A 22516-nucleotide genomic window follows, 5' to 3' on the forward strand; every position below is an offset into this window, starting at 1 on the left:
GGTAAGCTTCGTTGGGGCACATTTACTATCGCTTTCTGAATTGTACTCCCAGAGCGAGATACTAATTAAATGCTTGGGAGCGCATGGGTTAACGTAGCTAGCGTGGATGGGGGAGGGTGCCATGTTATATACTCGCAATGTGTAGGCACTGGGGCGCTTTATTCTATATTGCGCACGATGCCAAGATAAAGACTTTGTGTGCGTGCGAGTCATGAACACGTGTTGCTATTCTTTTTTAAAGTTTGTATGCAAACGTGCGCTGCTTTCACCATAGTATATTTAACATGCAAAGAAATCAAATATGTATTGCACTCACTTTCATTTCTTTGACGGTATTTACATTGATACAAAAGGTATGAAAATATTGCACCTCGTGTTTATTTCAGCGCTTTTTGCGCTTTTTTTTTTTTTAAAACATGGCGTGTTCATTGTCTTACAAGGTATGAAAGCCGTCCTGCTTTCTATACTGCGAGCAACGCACGCTGTGTTATTTACAGTGCGGTCCTGGCACGGCCCAAGCAAGGGTTGCTTCCAATAGAAAGGGGATTTGGGTTCGAGCCGAAGACACCGGGGGTAACGTGAGGGCCAGGAGAAGTGAAGGTTACAAAATTACATCTGCGGTGTTGGTGGGTCCTTGGGAGGGTGAAATGGCAAAGGTGGGAGCGGGGCTGTAGAAGGAGGCGGCCCACACATAGGATGGGGTAGAAGTGAGAGGGAGGGCAAGGGGATGTGCGGAGGGCAATGGGCATGAGTGTGCTTGAGTGTGTCAGAGGAACGCCTGCTGGAGCACACTGGGCAGCTAACTTTCATCTTGCGTGACAAGGGAGCGTGACACTACCAGGCCACTTTCATCTTGCGTGAGAAGGGAGCGTGGCGTCGGTGGAACCTTGAATACATGCTATTTAAGAAGACATCAAATGATTCAGGACAAAAGTACACGGTCTTTCCGGCCCGGAGGTCTTCTTGGCTGGCTGTTGAGTGTAGAAACGACGTGTCCCCTCAGAGACAGGGGTTCTTCTAGCGAAGACGTCCGCCTCACCCGTGCCAGCCATTTGCCCCTAATACTGAAAAAACACCTCTCCCACCGCACAACCCTTTCCACACGTGTCCATTAGCCATGCCAAACCGTCACCTGGATGCCCTTTCTGAATCGTTTGTGAAACACGTGTGTACCAAGTGTTTTGTGTAACACTGCTGTTAATACATTTGGTGGATGTAACTGCTGCTTCCATGGCGACAGGCCCGCACCCAGGGCCTTGCCAGGCTGTGCACCTGAGGCCTTCCGCGTGTTAGCAAAGCTCATTCGAGTTAAATGATTAATAATCTTGACAACGTTTTCTGGCACCTTTCAATGTGTCTTGAATAGGTGGAATACGTTTGGATTCCAGACTCCGTGTGCATGCATAATGTGTATGCATTACATATACACATATATATTTATTTATATTTATATTCTCTCTCTATGTATATATAATTAAGCTGCATTTTCGCTATAGATATGCAGCGGTGGGTGTGCGCATGGCAGTCTTCACACTTTCCTTGGCTGTGGCACCACATAGTGCCGCAGAAACTCAGCCAACCACCACTAGGCCATGGCAAGCCTTGGCATCAGTGTTCCCCTCTGTGGCCTTGGGGTTGGCGAGAGTCAGAGGCGGGCTGCGGCCTCCGTCCCCTCCCTCTGTCGGGGAGTGGGGGACTATCCCACCCTGGACGGGCAGGCACGTATTCAATGCAGGTGTGCCCAGGAGGGGCCGAGTCCTTCCCCAGTCCTACCAGGCCCGGATCCCCTGCAGAGTCCCCTGGCAGGAGGGCACCACGGTGCTCTGGTGACCCTGCGGCTGCATTGGCGTGTTCAACTGGGCCAAGTTGCCCATGTTCATGAAGGGGTTGCCCCCGGAGCTGCCCTGCGCCGCGGACATGCCAGAGTAGTTGCAGCTGTAGTTGTTGCTATACTGGGCGCTGTTGCTGTAGCTGTACGCAGGGTAGCTGTTGTAGGGGTAAGGGCTGCCCCCCACGTTGTATGCAGGATTGTAGCTCTGGGAGCCGCCGATGCAGGGTTTGCCGTCCCTCACCAGCACCGGCACGGCCACCCTCCTGGGCGGGGGCGGGTGGTGGTGGCCGCCCCCCATCTCGAGGGACTTGTCCTGCCGCTGCCTCTTGCACTTGTAGCGGCGGTTCTGGAACCAGATCTTGACCTGCGTGGAGGTGAGCTTGAGGCTGCTGGCCAGGTGCTCTCTCTCGGGGGCGGACAGGTACCTCTGCTGCTTGAAGCGCCGCTCCAGCTCGAAGACCTGCGCCTGCGAGAAGAGGACTCGGGGCTTCCGCCGGCTGCGCTGCTTCGGCCTGTCCAGCTCCTCTGCCTTCGGGTCCTCGCCCTCCGAGGACTTCTTCAGGAAGCAGTGCTCTAGGAGGGGGGCAAGAGAGCGACACTTAGACCAGCGGCACGTTACACGCACATTGCACACACACACAGCGCGCGCCACATGCACAGCAGCCCACACAGAGACAGACAGGGGTTCAAAAGCGGCAGCTGTCAATTTCACAAAATGTAAACTGATAAACACCATTAAAAAGCAGTTCCTATAGGCCACGGAAAGGCAAATGGACTCCCAATCTGGCACTCGGCGCGCGCCACGCACACATTAAATTGCACATGGGCCCATAGGAGGGCCTTAATTCACCCAAGGTTAAATGTATTTCCTGTACACCAAGCGAAGACCACATTAAAAGCACACGAAACACCTGTAATGCTTTGATTAACTTCTTACATGCTAGCTGTCCGAATGTTTTCATTTTTAATTTAATTTGTGCTTTTATGACGCATGGAGCCCTCTTTATTAATTTTGTGCCCGATTCATGGAATTCTTTGCACGGTGCAAAGTGACTTTGCACAGCTGAAAAGTGACTTTGTGCACTGCTGATACAAACCCCGATTCATCGAACTGTGCAAAGTGTATTTTCCAGTTCAAAGTCATCCTTGCAGTATAAAAGTGACTTTTTCACTGACTTTGCACTGCAAAAATACACTTTGCACAGTTCCATCTATCAGGGTTTGTGTTGCCAGTGCCAAGTCACTTTTCAGCAATGCAAAGTCACTTTGCACCGTGCAAACAATTCCATGAATTGGGACCTAAATGTGTACTTTTGCCCGATATATTTGTCTCTGCGGCTAAAGTGCAACTATGCCTTTGGCACTGTGCTGAAAGCCCACGCGCAACGCACCCACCTTCCACATCAAGTACACAAAAAGTATAGACTACGTGTAATGTCAAAACTAGCGTTCAGCGCATTGACAACCACTGTCCGCATTAAGAACCAGAATGGAGCAAATTGATGTCCTCTGGAATATATTTGGAGCAGTGATCGAAGTGAGCGCGAGCGGTGCTTCTCTACTTTCTTTAATTACCTTTTACAGCTCCTATACTTTTATTTTAAAAAGAAACCGTTCCGGAATGGTTTCGTTTTAAAATAAAAGTGTAGGAAGAAGTTGAAACTTGCACTTTCAGTGCACTGCACCGGACGTTCCCTTAATCAGGAGGTGCAAGTGTTTGGGGGGTGTATTGTGTGTCGCAGGGGTCGTGGCGATGGGGTTTGTGGGGAACGAGGGCAGGCCAGCAGGGAACATAGCATAGATCCACTACTTCTTTTCGTACACTTCGACGAACGTACGCTAATGTTATTTTTTAAACACAGCAGTTACTGGATAGCCAAGCGAGTTTTTTATTTTTTTTTTAAATTAGAAAAACACCCACATTTGTGTTATGGGGTGACTATTTATGGGGTGACTATTTCCAATATATAAAAACACAGCAATGCGGCAACTGTGCCTTCAAATGATTACCTGGAAAGTCATGTGCATTCTCAGGATTCACGCGCTGCGGGGAGCACGGACACCTGTGCACGCCTCTGCTCTGTGCAAATAGTACAGACGGTTTGCGGGCCGCAAACAACAAGCACAGACCTGGCGGTGCCGTGCGAGCCTCGTAACAGTTTTCCTATTTAACAAATGCAGGCGTGGGTCAAAGTGAAAAGTCCCAAATAGTCCGTTATACTACTCATATAAGCACTACCGAGATCCGAATAATCCGTAATTTAAGATCTTAAAACTAGGGGGTGTCTTTCTCCCCTTAGCTCTCAGGGCCTCTCCTCTCATTGGGTAAAAGCCCGCCCCCTTGAGACCATCGAAGTCTTGAAAACAGTGTGAAGTTCGCTTTGTACTTAATGATGTTTGAACTATACAAGTACACAGCCCACCCCACGGTCTCCGGGGCCACTAGGAACCCATTATCTGTATAAGAACGGAAGCAATATTCATTCATTTGTCATCGCCAGGAGCGGCGTTTTTTTCGTTATTTTTGGTAGGGCGTTTGAGGTTATATTATCTGTTTTCAAAACAGAGTTAAACATATGTAGGGGAAAAAACGGAAACGGCCATCCTGCAAGTACATTGAACGCTGCCTGTAATTCCCACAAGTGCACACGTGACAGCTTGGCCTTTGTATGTGCTCAAAAGCACGAGTTCTAAAGTATTAAAACGTGGACAGAAAATAAAATGACTGCTGTTGTGGGCTTATAAAGATAGGTATTTAATTAATATGTGTCTACACACGGGTACACGCAAGTGCACAGGGGGGCGTGTGTCCGCCGCGGTAGGACTGTCTCACGCTGGAGTCACATCGCCGTACTTGCTGACGGAAAGCATGTATGCAATATTAAAAGGGTAACAAAGAAAAGCAGAGTGCTTTAATGTGCAGCGCGTGTGACTATCACGCTTCTCCCCTTGCCTTGATGCGGATTTGAAGCTCCAGGTGTGAAGGCGAAAAGACGCGGAATAAACACCGCGATCCATGGAAATAAGAACACCGATGAATGCGGCCAAGAGTGTTTTCGGAGCCGTTTCTTTTTTTTTTTTTACAGCGCCGCAAATATGCGCTGGTCTGCAACGCCAACATCTCCCTCTCCTCTCTCTTTCTCTCTCACGCCTACCACAAACGCTCCTAATTTTCTAGAGGGCAAAGCTGCCAAGTGAATAAAGTAAGTTCACTGGAGGGACACTGGGAGCATCCGTGAGTGACACCTTCCAACTCCCTGCAGTAATGCGTTGGTCTTCATAGGCTTTTAAAGGGACATACAAACTCCAGTAAGGTTATCATCCCAGGACCCGCAACTGAAAGCCCTATATCAAGAAGGAGGGCCTTGTGGGTTTGCTGTCCCATGTGCCTGGCAGCGCGTGAACACACTGCCCCTGATTAGGTTTAAAGTTCCTACATTTTATGAAAATAATGGTAGCCATTACGGTTGCCTTACACCTGGCAATGGGCCATTTTGACATACAAAGGGATCGGTTTTTTTGCCCATTAACCTGCAATAGAGGAGGCCCGGATATTCCAGGACACAGGTGTCAGCACAAGCTGATACATATATGAATCGTCATATGAAGCCCCTCACACCAAAGTGTCAGGGACACAAGGTCCAGCGCAGTGGAGTCGCCTGCTTCTCCCCAAGGCAGTGATATTCAAACTTTTTAAAACTGAGCAGCACCTCCCACCCCCAACAAAAACAATGTTTACAGCTTCCCCGAAAGCTAGAACTGCTTATATTTTCTATTTAAAAGCTGTCGCCATATTCCCATTTTAAAGATTTGATGCCCACTGCCCTAAGGCAACGTGCTATTGTATATAAAAGCGCAAGGCTGTGAATGCTGGGAACGCAATACTCACTGTGCCCCTCCTCGTCCTCGTCGTCCTCGTCGTCTTCGTCCTTGGGCTGGCAGGAGCTGCCCATGAGCGTGTGGCTGGCCGCATACCCGCGGGGGGAGAGAGCCAGCTCCTGCGCCGGCCTCTCGGGCACTAGGTAGAGGGGGAGCTTGTCGTCGCCCTCCTCGGAGAAGCTGGAGTTCTCGCCGGACAGCATGCAGGACGAGGGGAGGAAGTGAGCCTCCAGCTCATGCTGCAAGTGGTGCTGGTGGTGCGGGGGCACCGCGTGCTGCTGCTGCTGCTGCTGCTCCAGGTTCAGTATGTCTTTGACAGAGAAAGGTGTGGAAGTCACTGGACTTGGCAACATCATCAGGACGCAAAAAAAGTTAATGGCCAGAACCCAAATAATCAATAAATCTCGAGAGGAAGGTGTGTAAACAGCAGCTCCGGGGCTCTGCGGGGTGATAAACGACGGGCGAGGTGCCGCTGCTGTCTAAGCCGCCTCCATTTGCCCGCAGCCAGGGGTCTGGGTTTTGTTACGGCGGCCGGAGCTTGAACTAGTAACAATGAGGCTGCAGGAGCAGCCGGGGCAGCGCCGAGAGGGGAGGTGACGTCACGCCGCCAGGGGCTGGCGCGAGGCGGGGCCAATCCGCGCACAGCCGGCCGTGCTCGGGCCGCTTGACAGGTGGCCACGCCCCCTTTCCGCTCGGTCCCGCCCCCCGCCATTATAACTGTGGCGTTCCGCTGAGCGGGGCGGGCTGCAGCGCGAGCCGGGAGCTAGGCCCAGAAAGCAGAGCGCCTGCAGGAGCCGGAGGGCTGCAAGGAAACGGCCGGGCTTGCGTGCAGACCGCTCTCTGCAGGCGAGGAAAGGGCAGCAACCGGACGTTTTGATCTAACAGTCTCCAGCTTCGTGCACTCGCTTGTTTATCGGACTAGTGGGTTTTTAAAATGAGCTACACTCTCCAAAATTACAGTTCTGACACAAGTGCATCAATTGATTCACCGTGTGCGCAAAGTACGTTTGAACGAGATACTACAGCGTGTGTGTGTGGAGGACTTATATGGCGTATGCAGTGCATAGCGCTGACACTACCCCAACCTCTCAAATTGTCACTTATTACGCAGTTTGCAAACATCTGTTTGAGAGGTGCGCCAGTTCCTAAAACGTCACTGGAAAGCGAGCCTTACACCATGTAATGTAACCATTGGCACACTTCATGAGCAGCGGCGCGAGTTGTAGCCAATCCAAATCGAGTTATTTAGTCTTTGCTTTCCGGTACTTGTCGTTTTTCCTTTCCGGTTTTTATCTATGTCGCTACAACTATCAGGAGGCAAGGAAAAGCCAGCAAGCAGCACCGGCAAGCACTCACGCGCGACATGGAGCAATTTATAGCACCGCCTAACAATACAAAACACCGCACATTGAAGACTATCTGGTGGAATAGTGGAATTGGTTAATGCATCTACTATGGCCATCTGTCTGCAAACTGCAAAAGGCATGCGTCATCCACAAAAGCGCTCACATTCCTGCATGTTGGGTTTTCTCTTATTGTACTTGGAGCTCATGGTTTCATAAAAAGGCATAACCCAAATAAATCATATTTTATCAATCTTTGCGCTCGCTCCTGAATTATACTGTGTGTAAGCCTCTGTAAATAACGTTATTTGCACTTAAAGAATTACTAGGTTGATACTGTTTGAAAAACGACAGTTCATAATTTACGTGACAACTCACGATTGATTTTTATTTACTAATAGCGCCTATCGATTTAACGAAAAATGCGCAGTTCGACATCCTCCTTTCAGTGCAACATGAACACCCGCGCTAGCCCCTCTGGAAGCATTACGCAGTGTCTCCTAAACCCTTATGCTGCGTCTGCTCTTTTATTGATTCAAACTGGCGCGCACGGCTCGGCTGACATTTCAAACAGCTCGATATCTTTATTGTCCTATTATCACCGGAGCACACTCAGAGCATCCTTTCAAATCTTTCTAGGCAAAGCTATAAGCAGCACCGCCAACCGGAGCCTCCGCGACAAGGGCACTCGAGCTGTCACAAGTGTCGCTCCAAGATAAGCACAGCGATGTGCGCCGGAGACTTATTACCACCCGCACGCTCCCAATAAGAAGGAATAAAAGGCAGGGCTTCTGCGAACATCCATCCATGCATGGCGTTGTGGGTGGCGGGCGGATGTGGCAGAAAGGTGTACTTTACTCAGACTACGCTCTCAATGTCGTTGTTTTGACGTTTTGAATTTAATGCGAATGAAACTCGAGAAGGTTTGTCACTTGCACAAGACAGCACATTGTGTCCGCTACGAGATTTCAATTCTAGCCCTTGTATGCATTATATTGATAAAGTGGTCCGAAAAGGCAATCAGACATGCCCAGTTGTTTACCCTCTCAACATGGCCTTTGTAAAAAACCCTTTCACTCTATGGAAGGGAAGCACAAGTACTTCCATTCTGTACAGTAAAAAGAAATATTAAAACAAATTGGTGCCAGTTTGGATTTTTTACGGTAACATATGTGGATTTTCTACAACATATCCACCTAAACTACCACTGCCGGTATTCTAATGGAATACCTCTGATGGTATTTGATCAAACCCTGAAATCGGTGGATGGTAAAATCAACTATATTTGCTAAATAGTGATGATTTTACTGTTGCCACCCAACTCTGAATGACCTGCTAATTCTGTGATCGTTTTTCATTGTCTTGTTTAGAACATCCTTCACTTATGTGACCAACAAAAGACACACATGTAAATCAACATCCGATTCAGGTATGTAGATACAAAGTCACCTGAACACAGATAGATCCTTCCGCCTATAATTTACACTGTCACGAATACACTCAAACACATTGGGCCTCATCATTTTGGCGGTATCTCAGCGGTAAATCCGCCGAGATATCACCAAACAGAATCACAGTTACCGCCACTTGGTCTGGCAGTATTAGCCCCCACTTAATTTGAGTCCATGGGAGTCCATGGGGGATTTCGATGGAATTACTGAATAAGTAATTCCGCCGGCAGTAATTCCACCTAAATTTGGCAGAAAGGTGGCAGATTTACATCCAGCTCATAGCTAGAGGTGAATCCACCAACTGAACGCCAAACTCATAATTGAGTGGTGTGGTAATGTGGCAGTATATGGTATTACCGCTGCATTTTACCCTCACCTCCCAATTTGTAATGAGGCTGCACCAGCCATGTTGTGTATGTCATCATCTGGTAATGGTGAAAGGAGGATAGAATAGGGGCAGCGTGCTGGTCTTGGAAGCAAGACCATGCAGAGCAACAGAGGTTCAAATCCCAGATCCACATTTAGAAATCAAAGGAACATTATAAAAAAAACAATAAAATAAAGAACATTTTGAAATTCCAGTATACATCTGTTTAGGGTACGCATGCCATTGTGGTAAAGGAAAGCCAAGGGCTGCCTCTAGCATGTCTGCAGCTTTGGAACACAGGCCTCTTTCACAATCAACAGTGCCTACTGAGGCTGCTAGAGCAGTTATCGTGCCATCTGGTGCTACAGTTGGCATTGTGGAGGAATCCCATTGTGCCCCATTGTCTCCTGTGTTTGAAGCGTCCTCAGGATTGGTAGGCAGAAGTATGTCACACTCAAGGACATGTCCTGTCTCTGCCTTCATGCTGAGAGATTGCTGGCCTATATCTCTCAGGCTGCATGGGCCCTGCACACGTCGGGGCTTCTCTGCTCGCCAACAGGCAGATTGGGAGGTAGAGGTGCTCAATGCAAGCAGCAGGCAAAAGCGGCTCCTGGAAAAGTCTGAGAACATTACCCAGATGTGACAGGAGGTGGTACATGACATTGGGGACAGACAGGGTTCCCAAAATACATTTAAATGATATCTGTGAGTTCATTAATTCTCAGGGGAAAATACGTACATAATCTGGTTAATCTGTGCTCACTTTTTGGTTGTCTTTCAAAGACTGAGGACAGGTGGGAACACCAACTGAACTCAGGAAGCTCTGCCCGGTAAAGTCCCCACTTCAGTAAGTGCACCTGCTCCCAACATCCCACTTAGGCAGTGGTGTATGTAGGCTTTCTGGTGCCCTAGGCCCAACTAAGTGCACCTGCTCCACTTGCCAACTTTACTCCACCTCTGCAAGGCTAAGCACCTTCACAAGACAGGGGATATCCCACACAAGATCTTCAGGCAGCCATTGAAAAAACTGTAAACCAACCACGCACAGAACTCTTGCAAATGAGACCCCTAAAGAGGGCTCCCCCATTGGTCTGTTTCTCCAAATTCTCCCTACAAAGCAACAAAGTGAAACAAAGCATACACAGACACTGGAACATTATGATGAGTGACAAAAGAACTAAGCACATGTTTCCAGAGCCACTTGTCTTTGCTTATCAAATAAGTGAGAACCTAAGGGGCATGCTTATGAATAATGGGGATCATAAGCCTAACATCGCTAAAACAGGTAGGCACGACACCTACCCATGCTTGAATTGCAGTAATTGCAGTAACATTACTAAAGGCCCTTAAGATTTACATCCACACACAGGCGAACACATCAGACTCAGAGATTTTGCTACTTGCGCTTCAGAGAATATTATTTACTGTATTAGTGTGTGGGGTAAAATGTAGCACCTGAATGTCAGAAAGAAAGAGACCAGGCCCGTATTTAAGAATGAAGCTGACTGGTGCTATCCATGGGAGAATGCAGGTCAGTCCCAAAACACTTCTTTTCTGACTTAAGGCCTAGGGCATGAACAGAAATGGACCTCTTTCAATTTTACCAAAATGGACAGGCGCTTAAGTGAAGAAAAATGTGCCTGAAAACTTAAAATTGCTGGATGTGCTCAATGCATGGCAAAAGACATATGTGGCTGAAAATGCCGTTTTCATAATATATGAAAAGCTACAATTATACTTAAAGTGACAGATAGCAACATGTTACATCGACTTCAATGCAGCACAGTACTATGATCCAGAAATCTAAAGTGAAGCCAAGCACTTTGCATTAGTCACAAATAGATACACTAGTCAACATTTAAAATGACATCATTTAAAGGGAGAGGCCTACTTGGAGCATTAGGATACTCATGTTGTTTCTGCTATTATATTAAAGAAAGACAGTACACATGGACTGATTAAAAACTGCAACAGTACACATTGGATGATTTCCATCATATAAAGTGACAGCATGAGCAAAGAGGGGCCTATTTTGTTTGGTGTAGATTTCAATACTGCTTCCTTATGTAAATATGGACTATCTGTGTGGAGAGAGTGAACTTATTTCTGTTTATAGAGTATGTAAGAAAAATGGTATTTAGGAATACTGGCCTAAATGTAATATGAAATCCAACATGTTAAACATACAGTGCTAATGGGAAATGTTATTCCTTTAGGACTATGCAGGTAACTGGCTGCTGTTGATTTCTCCACTGAGCTGCTGGGTATATGGAATTTTGACCCCAACCTTTGGGGACTATGCTTCACCAAGGCAACCAACCTGTAAGTTCAGTAAAATATAAAGAAATACAAAGCTGGAGATTGAATTTGTGGTGAATTGCTGATAGCACAACCATCAGACACGACCCAGGTTCCCCATAAAAAGTACATTTAGTTCTGAAGAAAGACCCTTTGAAATCTGAACTCCCGACCTGTTGGGGCTGGCCCCACCAAGAAGAAAGTTTGGTTGTCAATTAGTTGCTGATAACATGTTCCGCAGAAGTAACCTTGAGGTCACCTTCCCATAAAACTGTACATTAAGCACTGAGCAAGGCTTTGAAGCCAAGCAGAAGAAAATGGCAAGATAAACACAGAGGAACCAGATGGTTGGGCACATGTGTTCAGGGAATGGAAACCTATTGACACATGTTATGCCCTGCCATTGATTAAACATTGAAAACAGTTTTCCTTAATAAGAGGATCAGCGTGTGTCCGATAGAGCTCACCCGGGGTTCAAATTAAACAGGAGAAAAAGCCCATTGGGTTCCTGTAAAACAACATTTTTGTGATGTACCTAATTTAAGTTATGTGGAAAAGTATGATTTTTGCTATTTTCATACACCCGAGCAATGGAAAAGTTGGCCCAGGGGGAGATCATGAAAATAAGGTCTACATTGGAAACTGTCTCAATTTTTGCTATTTTGGCACAGCAGAAAACCATGAAAAATGGTAACTCCACTCAGGAAGGGTGTGCCAAAGTAAAATTGGTATGGGCTGATTCACCGTAAAACATTTTTTTCAGACTAAAAGATGCAGAAATCCTTGTCAATTTGAAATTATGTATCTATTCTTCTCCCTCAGCCTACATCATACGTATCTCCCAACATCTGGTCCTATCAGCAGCCAGTGGGCATTTTGGTGGGCGGTGAAGGGAATATGCTAGCCAATCCTGACCACGGGAATGTGTCTCTAGCCCTAGAAAAGGGCAGGTTTGCATCAGAACTGGGATTTTTGTGAATTATTCCTGGAGAGAGCTGCTGCTGGACTCTTGCGAGGAACAGCTAGCAGAGAGACCGCAATCCTTGCATTGGAGTCAGTGACTGGGAAATAGAGAAACTAGCTGGGACCCAAACCAGAGGAGCAGAAGGAGACTGGGTGCAGGAGAAAATCCTTGACTGAAAGCCCTTGACCAGATCTGTGCTGTCCTCAGAGGAACCATGCTGGTTTCCCTGACCAAAGCCTCCCATGCAAGTAGATATCCCAAATCCATCAATTGTGTGGGTAGCAACCTGCCTTTATCCCTTTCCATTAGTGGGTCAAGAGAGGGTGAAGCTGTATAGGCTCTTCACACAATTGATTAAATCTCACTCAAAATTATTTCCCCATTAGAAAACCATCTCTCTGTTGAAATTGCATTTTGTTAGGAGTAGGCAGTCTTAATCTGTTCCATTAAAGTGTGGGGAGGCGGGAAGCTGTGCAGATCCTTAGCACATTTGATTAAAGTAAATCAATTAATTCCCATATAGAAAATCCTGGGATGAGTGTTGTTAGAATTCGAAACTGACAAAAGCTCATGCCCAGTTTTTTATAGCCGGTATAGCCAATAAAGACTTGGATGACTGTTTCGGAAATGTTTCACTTCTATACAAAAAGGCGTGGTGTCCATAATTCCAAAAAGAAGTGATCCAATCCATAAAACACCACCTTTCAAGGCAGTGTGGAGGGTGTAAAACAAAATTCCCCATTCATGTTGAACCAGAATTATGAAGTATTTTATCTCATCTGCATGTGTGTTACAAAACACATTTTTTCTTTTCTTTCCATTTTTCTATGACCTCAAACTATCAAGTCCTGCCTTTTATTTTCATGTGTGTTGATTTTCCTTTGACTTTGTTTTTCCCAAGCTTGCCTTTTAGATCAAAGTTGCAAAACCATTTTTTCCATTGTATTCATTTCCCTAATATTGCATTTCCAGTAACAAGCCCAAAACAATTTCCCATTGTATTCCTTTCCCAAACAGTGCATTGTTAAATCAGCAGCAAAACGATTTTTCCATTTTGCTCTCACTCCCTGCACCTTGCCTTTCAAACTAAGGGGTCATATTAAATTGAGGCCTGAGGGTGGGGGTTGCTGGGAGAAAAGTATTGTTTCAAGTTAAGTCATTCCTGTGGACCTTGTATGGTATTTTGAAAGATTTTCATTGGTTAAATCGAAATTCAATCTGTTATAAGTTGTGATTGCATGTTTCAAAATTTCATCCGTGTTGTTTGAAGAATTTACTTATTGTGGTGATATTGGGTGTTGCCACAGTATTGGTGGTTGTTGTTAGTCTCTTTCTCAAACCTTGATTAAATAAATTAATAATTATATATTCTTACTACACACCGGCCTGCTTCCTAGTCCATTGGTGACACAGGGTATTTGTTGGAGTTGGGTGGGAGACGGGTTGGAGGCCTCACCAAATTGAATATGAAAGAAAAGTGCTTCATTGTGCGCCACCTTGCTTGAGGGGAAAGGAACTCCCTGAGTTGAGTGTGACCACATAATAAACCGTGACAGGTGTTCCTGCAGAATCTATTACGTTGGAGAAACCAAGAGATGAGCAATAATCTGATAGAATGAACATGGAAGTCGAACATACGCACTAAGAATGTGAACTCATCTGTAGCAGAACATTTCCAGGAGCAGGGACACACCATAGCACAGATGAGATTTGAAGTCCTTGAAGTAATATGCGCAAAGGGATATCAAGGAGAGCTCAAAAGAAAGAGAGCATAGAGAGAGGCATTCTGGAGGCACAGGCTTGAGTCCTTAGCACCCAGCAGAAAATCCAAGATGGCCAAAAAGCCCACATGTGCGCCAGAATCCAGGAGAACCGCGCAGTTTGTGCGCACAACAAAATGATCGCCTAACCTTCCACCCACCAGTGCGAGCGTGATGGGCCAGGGGTGCCATGAGTGGAATGTGTGCCAAAGGAAAAACAGCAGTGCCTGTTAGCTTAAAAATGCCCTTTGAAATCACCTTGGTTTCTCTGAATGCAAGCTAAAAATGCCTATGTCAAACATTGCAGGATATTCAAAAATCTCACTGAATACCAGCAGACATTTGGCAGAATGAAGTTTTGTGTGCATACAAAATCTGGAAAGAAAAAGAGCCCAAAACAATGTTCATAACAAAACTGGCTGAGCTGTGGAGGTCAGCAGCTTAAGTGAAACTGAACTGAAAACCACTAAAATCGAAATGTTTAAATTAAATGAGGGACCTACTTTTGAGTGTCACATAGTTTGTAACTGTTGAAATGTCATAGTTTTGAACTTAGAATCAGCACTCTAGCTGCATGTATAAAAATAGTCAGTTTGATTTGAATGTTGAAAACTGGGAACAAAAAGTAACATTTAGCTGAAACCTGGCTTAATGAAACTGGATTCTGCCTGACAACTACCCCCGACAGGAGTTGAAACTGGATCAACAGCTGTGTTCCCAGGCCTGGCTGCATTCTGCTGCCCCCACAAAAAGGAGGTGACACCTCTCTGATTGAATTACCTGGGGACTGCAGGAAACTGAACAATGGACTCAGGAAAATGTTATATTGGGGGGGCGTAAAGTGGCTTCCTCTTGGGAGGAGTGGGAGGAGAAGTGCCTGTGAGAGCCAGCTGAGCTTGGGGGAAGTGGATAAACCAGTTCTTCCACCATGTGATGTGGGAAACCACAGCCCTTTTTGACCCGGGCATAAGTTAAAAAGATAGATAACTCATAGTGCGGACTGGTCAAAATTATATAGGTAATATCATTATTCTTGTGATTTTTCTGTGCACGTTTTAAGAGGCGTTAGGACCTTGTGGTGTATTCTGAGGGGTTGCTAGCGGAAAATAGGGTCTCACTCCAAATGTCTGCATGTTAAAAATCTGACACTTCATCAATTAATGTCCATACTCCTTGCGCACATGCGTGTAATTTTTGGTAATTGTACGATATTGCTAAACCAGTCAAAAAGCGCAAAATGTTGTCATTTTTGAATGCAAGCCCCCAAGAAGATAAGAGACGGACAAGAATGGACCATAAGGAATATATAATGTGTACATGTAATTTCAACAAATTGTGTATCTGGGAAATATGTATTTGAATCAAATATAGATTTGTGGGCAAATTAACCAGGGGAGGATCCTCTGACCCATAAACAGACCTCATCACTCTGACTCACATTTCCTTCCCCAATCATGGGAGAGGGGAGAATTGGGCCAATGACAAGTAGAGAGGGGCAGGGTCAGTTATGCCACTCACACACCCACTTCCAAAACACATAAAAAGAGACTGCTGGGACAGGTAGAGATTCAATTCCATTTTCTGCGGGACGCTCTGCCGGGAGACTCCAGACTTCACATCCATCAATCTTCAGAGACCAGAAATTTACTTCAGAACTTAAAGCAAGGGCCTAAACCCACAAACTGAGAACTCTTCTCAGCAGGCCTCAGCATCCTTAAAATCATTTGCAAACTATTCCACAGCCGGGCGAGCTGTCTGAATTCTTTGCCAAGAACCTTTGCCAGTACCCAGAAAGCAGTGTTACATCCAGAATCCACTTGATCCGGACCGGAAAGCAGAGCAGTATCCAGAACCAGAGGCCGCTGTATCCAGAGAGGCTAGACCAGCAGAGCAGTGCTGACCCAGACCGCTGTGAGCAGAACCAGAGATCCGGATTGCTGTGAGCAGAACCGGTGCCTGATTGACCCGCCGAGCAGACAGAACCGCCGCCGGACGTGTTGACCAGATCCGTGACGAGGCCTATTTCAAATTTATATTGTGAGTACCTAGCAGAACTGTGAAGAACCAATCTCTTAGTTAAAATAATCTAATTCAAGCTATTTTAACCTAAGTAGAACTGCCTCCTAGAAATCGTGTCATCTGTCATTTTTAAAGCTGCATAACTGTCACCTGTCAATTCTGCAGCTGCAAGCTGTCACCTGTCATTTTGAGTTTTACTTTAAATCCGAAAATCTACCTTTATTAAATCGTCCGTATCTCTGGAACCGTTTGGGCTAGGAACGAAATTTAACTTTCATTTTAAAGCTGCGATTGTATGCTGTCCAACAAACCTAGAACCGATTTCTTACTCCCTATACTTTTCCCGCAATCGCGATTTACACACTCGCGAAATTTACAGCGATTTGCGATTTTGGCTCAATTTCTCCACTTGTCAAAACAGCAGCTCCATTCTTTCCTTTGTTAAAATCCGTGTGCAACCTGACAATCATTCATAGGGCATTGCTAAAGTGAGCCTGAACTAATATAAACTGGATCTCACTCACCCTGAATCTCTAGAGGGAATTAAAATCAGTTAGCACATTTTCCCATCCATTGCCATCACATTTAAAAGCATTTTGGGCCTGTGTGTGTTTAAAAGCATACCTGTTTTCCTCTAAGCTTGCTGGGGGGGAACTGCATTTCGTATTGCATTTTGTTGGGATTCTTGAAGACTGTGTGCTCTCCTTCCAGTTCTTACATTGCATAGGGGGGGGGGAGTGAATTGTCAAGGAAAAGTGATTACATTGTCTTTTGTTGAAGCATATCAAGTTATTTTCTGCACTGCATTTCATTCATCATTGCGTTTCCTTGAACCATATAAAGCATTCTTTCCCACCTTATTCTCCTGTTCCTATTCATAAATTACCTCTTGCTGATTACTGCTCATATTCACAAGTGTAATATCCATTATCAATTTATTTATGGAAGTGTGATATATATATATATATATATATATATATATATATATATATATATATATATATATATATATATATATAGTTTAAATTTTCAAATAAACCTTTTAATTTGCAAAACAAACCTACTTCTTGGCTCAGTGGGGTCAGGGGGATTCTAAGAGGGGGGTGTTATGCAAGGGTTGTCATCCAGAGTACTGAACTGGACATACAAATACATCAATAAGGGTTTTCCTCAGCATCCCAGACTAGGCATTGACTTAGCTGTAGTGTTGATTGAATATCGCTTACAGAGTCGGGGCTCATAGCTGGAGATTCTGGGTTAGATCTATCACTTGTGCAGATTAATACAGTGTGCTAACTGACAGGAGACATACATCCGGTCGGATCACCACGCAGTGTTACGCTGTAAAGCACTCCTCAAAGGAACGCTCTAAGGAAATGGTCTGTTTTGCAAAAATAAAATACAAACTTCTGTAAGTCAGGAAGGAACTCAAATTCCAGAATGACGACACTGGTAGACATCAAAATAGCCAGAGAGCACTTCTTACATAAGCTATTTGTGAGAGGTGAGTGGACTCATCAGGACCAAACGATCTGGTTGCAGGCAATCGTGCACCAGGTCACTGAAACAGGGTCAGATATATGGAGGGATCAGGGTCCATTACATGTGGCCCTGAGTGAATTATACATGGCTCCTAAAGCTAAAGATGAACACGACAAGATGGTTAGGTTAGCGGCATATTTGTATCTATATATGGGAGCCATGCAGGACAAATGTGCTGAAGGCCAAGATCTGGCAAGTAGGCAACAGATGGCGTTAGAAAAGGCCCAATCTGACCTGGTCTCTTCTGAGCAGAGGCTGCAGAGGAGCCAGGAGTCAGAAAATGATAGTAGGCAGTATATCATTAAAATAAAAGAGGACATGGATAGACTGCAACAGGAAAAGACGGACCAGGATACCAGAATTCTGGCTTTGCAGACAAGACAGTCTGGACTCCTTACTGCAGAGCCAGAAAAAGCTGGAGCAACAGATCAATTTCAACAGGGCATGCACAGAGCAGGTAGCCACCCTGCAAATCCAACTAGACAGAGAGAAAGAGGAAAGCAATAAATTGATTTTGAAAGACCTGGATACCCAGGCAGAGTTTGATGAAGAACGCCAGAAAGCTGGTGCCTTTCAAAGGCAGAGGGACGACCTGGCGTCACAAATGCAGGCTCTTGGTCAGGAAAGGGATGCCTTAGGCCAGGAAGTCTGCCATTTAAAAAGAAAAATTGAAGAAAATCACTTGGCCCTCCAGGGGCTGGGTGACCTCCAAAAAGAGCATCAGGGCTTGCTAGATCACACCAGGAGGGTGGAGGAGGCTCTGGCAAGAAAGGAGCAGGCCAGTAGGGATGGGACTGAGGAGGTAACCCTCCTGCAGCAGAGACTGTCCCAGTACTCCAGGACCAATTAGGAGGCACAGAGAGAAAATGAGGCTCTCTGTCAGCACAATGATAGGCTCCAGCAACAGGTAGCCATGCAGGAGAGACTGATAGAGTCTAGTAAGGCCTTAACTGAGGAACTGAAAGCACAGGCTCTTGCATTGCAACAGGGAGCAGGGGCTGATAGAGACGAGGTTCGCTGGGAAAGGGAAATGCCTGAGCATAACCTCAGGAGCCCTGGTACCAGAGGCCTTCATCTCTCCCAGTCCCTGGACTCTGCCACCCCCATGTCCCCTGGCGCGCATGAGCACAACAGGGCCACAGGAATGGCAGATTACTATCCAGCCAAAAGTATGGGGCTCATAGGCCAGTACCACCCAGGAATGGAGGGGTGGGCATCCGGGTATGGGCACCCAACCACAGTGCAATTTAGTGGGGAACCCCAGGACAGTAGGCCCATTAAGGTCATCCTGAAAACCTCTGCCCAGTTAGGTCAGTGGGGGGGATACCCATCAAATCCTGGCAGCAAGGAGGGATCTGAAGACTCCTCTGAGCGTTACAGGACACAGGAGACCAGGTCCCCACATTCTGCCAGCCATTCCCAGGCTCTCAAAATCCGGGAAAACCTGGAAGATCAGACAGGCACCACTGGGAGCAGTGCTTCGGAGTCAGAGGATGAATGGACCAGGGTGACCCGAACCAAAAAGGCCAATAAGGCAAAAAGGGCCTTGCTTAAGGACCCATTGAAACAAATAAAGGCAATAAGGAGTGTCATCACGCCTTATCATAAGAACGCCAAGTATTCTGTTTGGGAACACTTGGAGCTCTATGAGCAAATGATGGAGACTTTCCATTTGAAGGACAGCAGTAGCTGCATCCAGTACGTCAAATGGACATTCTCCCCTGAATACTCCAGTTTCTTTGCGGGGCTGGAGGACCAAACCCATTCAAGATGGTCCACATATAGGGCGGCCATCTTGAAACATTTTTCTGTTCATAGAAATCCTCAAGAGGCTCGCAAGGCAGCCTACAATTTGCAATGTGGGGAGGATCAGGCCCCACAAGAATTTGTGCAAGAATTGAAGCGTGCCTTTGCGCAGACCACCAGAAGGGTGCGCACGGACAGCAGAGAATTTGTCAATACTTTTTGTCCATGCCTTGCCCAAATACATCATAACCCAGCTAGTGAGAGATTTTCACGAGAAGAGGTCACTAGACTGGGTCATTGAACAGGCTACCCGGATCTATGAGGTGCAGAAGCCCATAGAAAATAAAAGTAATGCGCAGAAAAACCCCAAAACCAACAGCACCCCTGCTGTTGCCAAGGTGGCGGAGGTAAAGGTTGCCCCCGTTTTAGATTTGGAGATGGGGGGCCTAAAAACCTGCCTGCACCAAATAATTCACAGCCCAGAAGGCCCTCGGGCCAGTCACAGACAGGGAGTCGAGGAGGTAGTCCCACAAATGGGGCCCCCACTCCCCTGATTATGTAAGTGATTATGGTGGTATTCCACACTGGAAGGAAATACTCTGAAATTCTTCACCAATTCACAACTAGACATTCCCACCCCAATAGTTCAGAAAGATGTGAAATCAGCTCAGAGCCTGGCTGATATTCAGCAAATTGGAGATCAGTTGTTCATCCCTGTTCAGTTAAATGAGGGGAAGGACTCCGTTCTCGCCCGAGTGTGTGTGAACAACGGTAAGAGCTTCATAAGCGAAGCCATGTTTCCCCAACTCCCAAAAGATCCAGCCATTCCCACATTCAAACTGATAGACAAATGGGAAATGGACCTGGAAGCACCCAATTCAAAACATCTTCTGCCAAGCAGGTGTATGCTCAAAATCTCCATTTGCAACAAGAGCATAATCCATAATTGTTGGGTTGTGCGAGACGTCACTGCCGCCTTTTACTTAGGCAGTGACATTCTCAATCGCTTTGCCATTAGTTTGGACCTAATAAACTTCAAAGCTTGGCCCAATTAGTGGATAATCCCATGGGCTTTGATGATCAAGAAAAAGCATTTAGGGTAGCTCAATTGCTACCTTATGCAGTTGAAATTCAGCTTAAAGAGAAAGTCACCATCCCAGAAAGGACCCCACAATTCTCCCTGGAAGTGAAAGTTAAAAGAGGACAAAAATTGAAAAACCCTGATGCTTATATTCATCTAAATGCTTTTCTCCAACAGCAAGGGTTAGGGGTAAACGCAACACCATTAGTCAACATAGTACATGACACCATTCCAATAGAGGTGGATAACAGCGACTTAAAGAGTATTACTCTAGCCGCAGGCACTATTATTGGAATGGCGGTTGATGACCGACATTTTTCCATTGATTTAGGAAATGAACTGTTAGGACCGATCCCTAAGGACTGTTTTGACATTGACAGTGAGGAAAATACAACACCAGACAGGATTTTCACCCGGCATGGGGGGAACTTCCTGGTGTACACTTCTTGCCCTTATGGTAAGGAAGATGTGACTTGTGACTTCAGGAGGGATGAGGTGATTTTCCAGGTCCATGAGGGCTGCCTTTCCCACCTGAAGCCTCCAGTCCAAATCAGCACTCTGACCAGGGACTTCTCCACCCAGCTGGAGGAGGCCGCTGAGATAGCCAAACCAGAAGTCTTTCCAGGCTTCAGGCAGATGGTGGAAGAGAGGGTCAACCTAGCTGATGCCTGCGTGACTCTGGAACAGAAGCAAAAGTTGAAACAAGTTTTCTTGGATTTCCAAGATCTCTTTGAGGTAGACTCATATGACTGTGGTCGCACCGACATCCACACAACAACAATTCCCACGGACCCTGGAATGACTCCAGTGTTTGTGAAGCAATATCGTTTGCCTCTCGCATCAATGGAGTCCCTTACAGAAATAATTAAGAACCTTGAGTCCCGGGGAATAATACGTCCAGTACACAGCACCTTCAATAATCCGGTGCTGGGAATATTGAAGCCAAACGGCCAGTGGAGACTCTGCGCTGACCTTAGGGAGCTCAACAAACGGGTCCATACTTCCCGATGGCCTCTGCCCTACATTGACCAAGGGCTGGCCCAGATTCAGGGGTCACAGGTATTCACAGCAATAGACCTGACCAATGGATACTGGACCGTGCCTGTCAGTAGGGAGGACCAATACAAACTGGCTTTTACCTTTGGGGGCCAGCAGTACACATGGACCCAGACTCCCTTCGGATACCTCAACTCCGGCAATGAATTCAACATTTTCCTACATAAGGCCATGCCCGACCTGGGTGCGAGGGGTAACCAGCTTATGTAGATGATGTCCTCATCAAAAGTTCATCTGTGGAGGAACACCTAGCGGAGATCCGTTATGTTCTGACGCAGTTGAGGGCCGCTGGAGCAAAACTTTCCTTTCAGAAAGCACAGTGGTGTAGAACCCGTGTTAATTTCTTGGGGCATGAGATTACTCCTCAGGGTCTCTGTCCCCAGGAAAAGAAAGTGGAAGCACTTCAGAAACTGAAAGACCCCACGACTCTGCAGGAACTAAGTAGCCTCCTTGGACTGACTCATTACAGCAGAAAGTTCATTGAAGGCTACGCAGAGATCACTAGACCCCTGATTCATCTCTTGAAGCGGGGGGTCAAGTGGGAATGGGCTCCATAACAATCCGAGGCAGTAAGACAACTCAAAAGAAGCCTCTCACAAGCGCCTTGCCTAGCTTACCCTGTCAGAAACAAGGAGTTTTTCCTGGAGACAGGGTTCTCTAATACGTGCTTGACGGCAATATTATACCAAAAGCATGACAAGATCAATAAAGTAATCTCCTATGCGAGCAAAACTTTATCCTCTGTGGAGGAAAAATTCAACGATTGTGAGAAGGCACTCCTGGCAATGGTGTGGGCATTGAAGAATTACTGCCCGTTTATCCAGGGGCAACACATCATAGTGGAGGCTCCACACCAGCCTCTGCAATATCTCCAGAGTGACAGAATCCGGGCCGGAAATGTGAGTAATTCCCGAATTACTTCCTGGATTCTGTCAATGCAAGGCTTTCCTGTGGAGGTCAGATATGGCCAAAACAAGAAGAGTCCCCTCACGCAAGGTCTGGCTGACTTGCATGATTGTGCCAGAGAAAACTGTCTCGAGGACGAAAGTCTAAAAATCAAGGACAACATGGAGGCATACCTCAATTCCCCACACAAAGTCTTTGAAGAAGACAAGTGTGAGGGAATTCCCACTGTCTATGTGGATGGATGCTCTTACCATGTTGACAACGGGGAGAAAG

The 22516-nt window shown here is 46.2% G+C and overlaps 1 protein-coding gene across 1 annotated transcript; it reads right to left on the reverse strand.

Annotated features, from left to right (window-relative positions):
• Positions 1–356: 356 nt before the first annotated feature.
• Positions 357–6245, reverse strand: NKX2-3 (NK2 homeobox 3). The gene is made up of 2 exons (XM_069611537.1): positions 5721–6245; positions 357–2404 (listed from the first exon to the last, which is right to left on the reverse strand). Exons 1-2 carry the CDS (start codon positions 6064–6066, stop codon positions 1770–1772), a joined length of 981 nt encoding a protein of 326 aa, XP_069467638.1. The 5' UTR covers positions 6067–6245; the 3' UTR covers positions 357–1769.
• Between the last annotated feature and the right edge of the window lie 16271 nt (positions 6246–22516).

Source organism: Ambystoma mexicanum, chromosome 8 (assembly GCF_040938575.1).
Source record: "Ambystoma mexicanum isolate Mex_15411 chromosome 8, UKY_AmexF1_1, whole genome shotgun sequence".
Lineage (NCBI taxonomy): Eukaryota > Metazoa > Chordata > Amphibia > Caudata > Ambystomatidae > Ambystoma > Ambystoma mexicanum.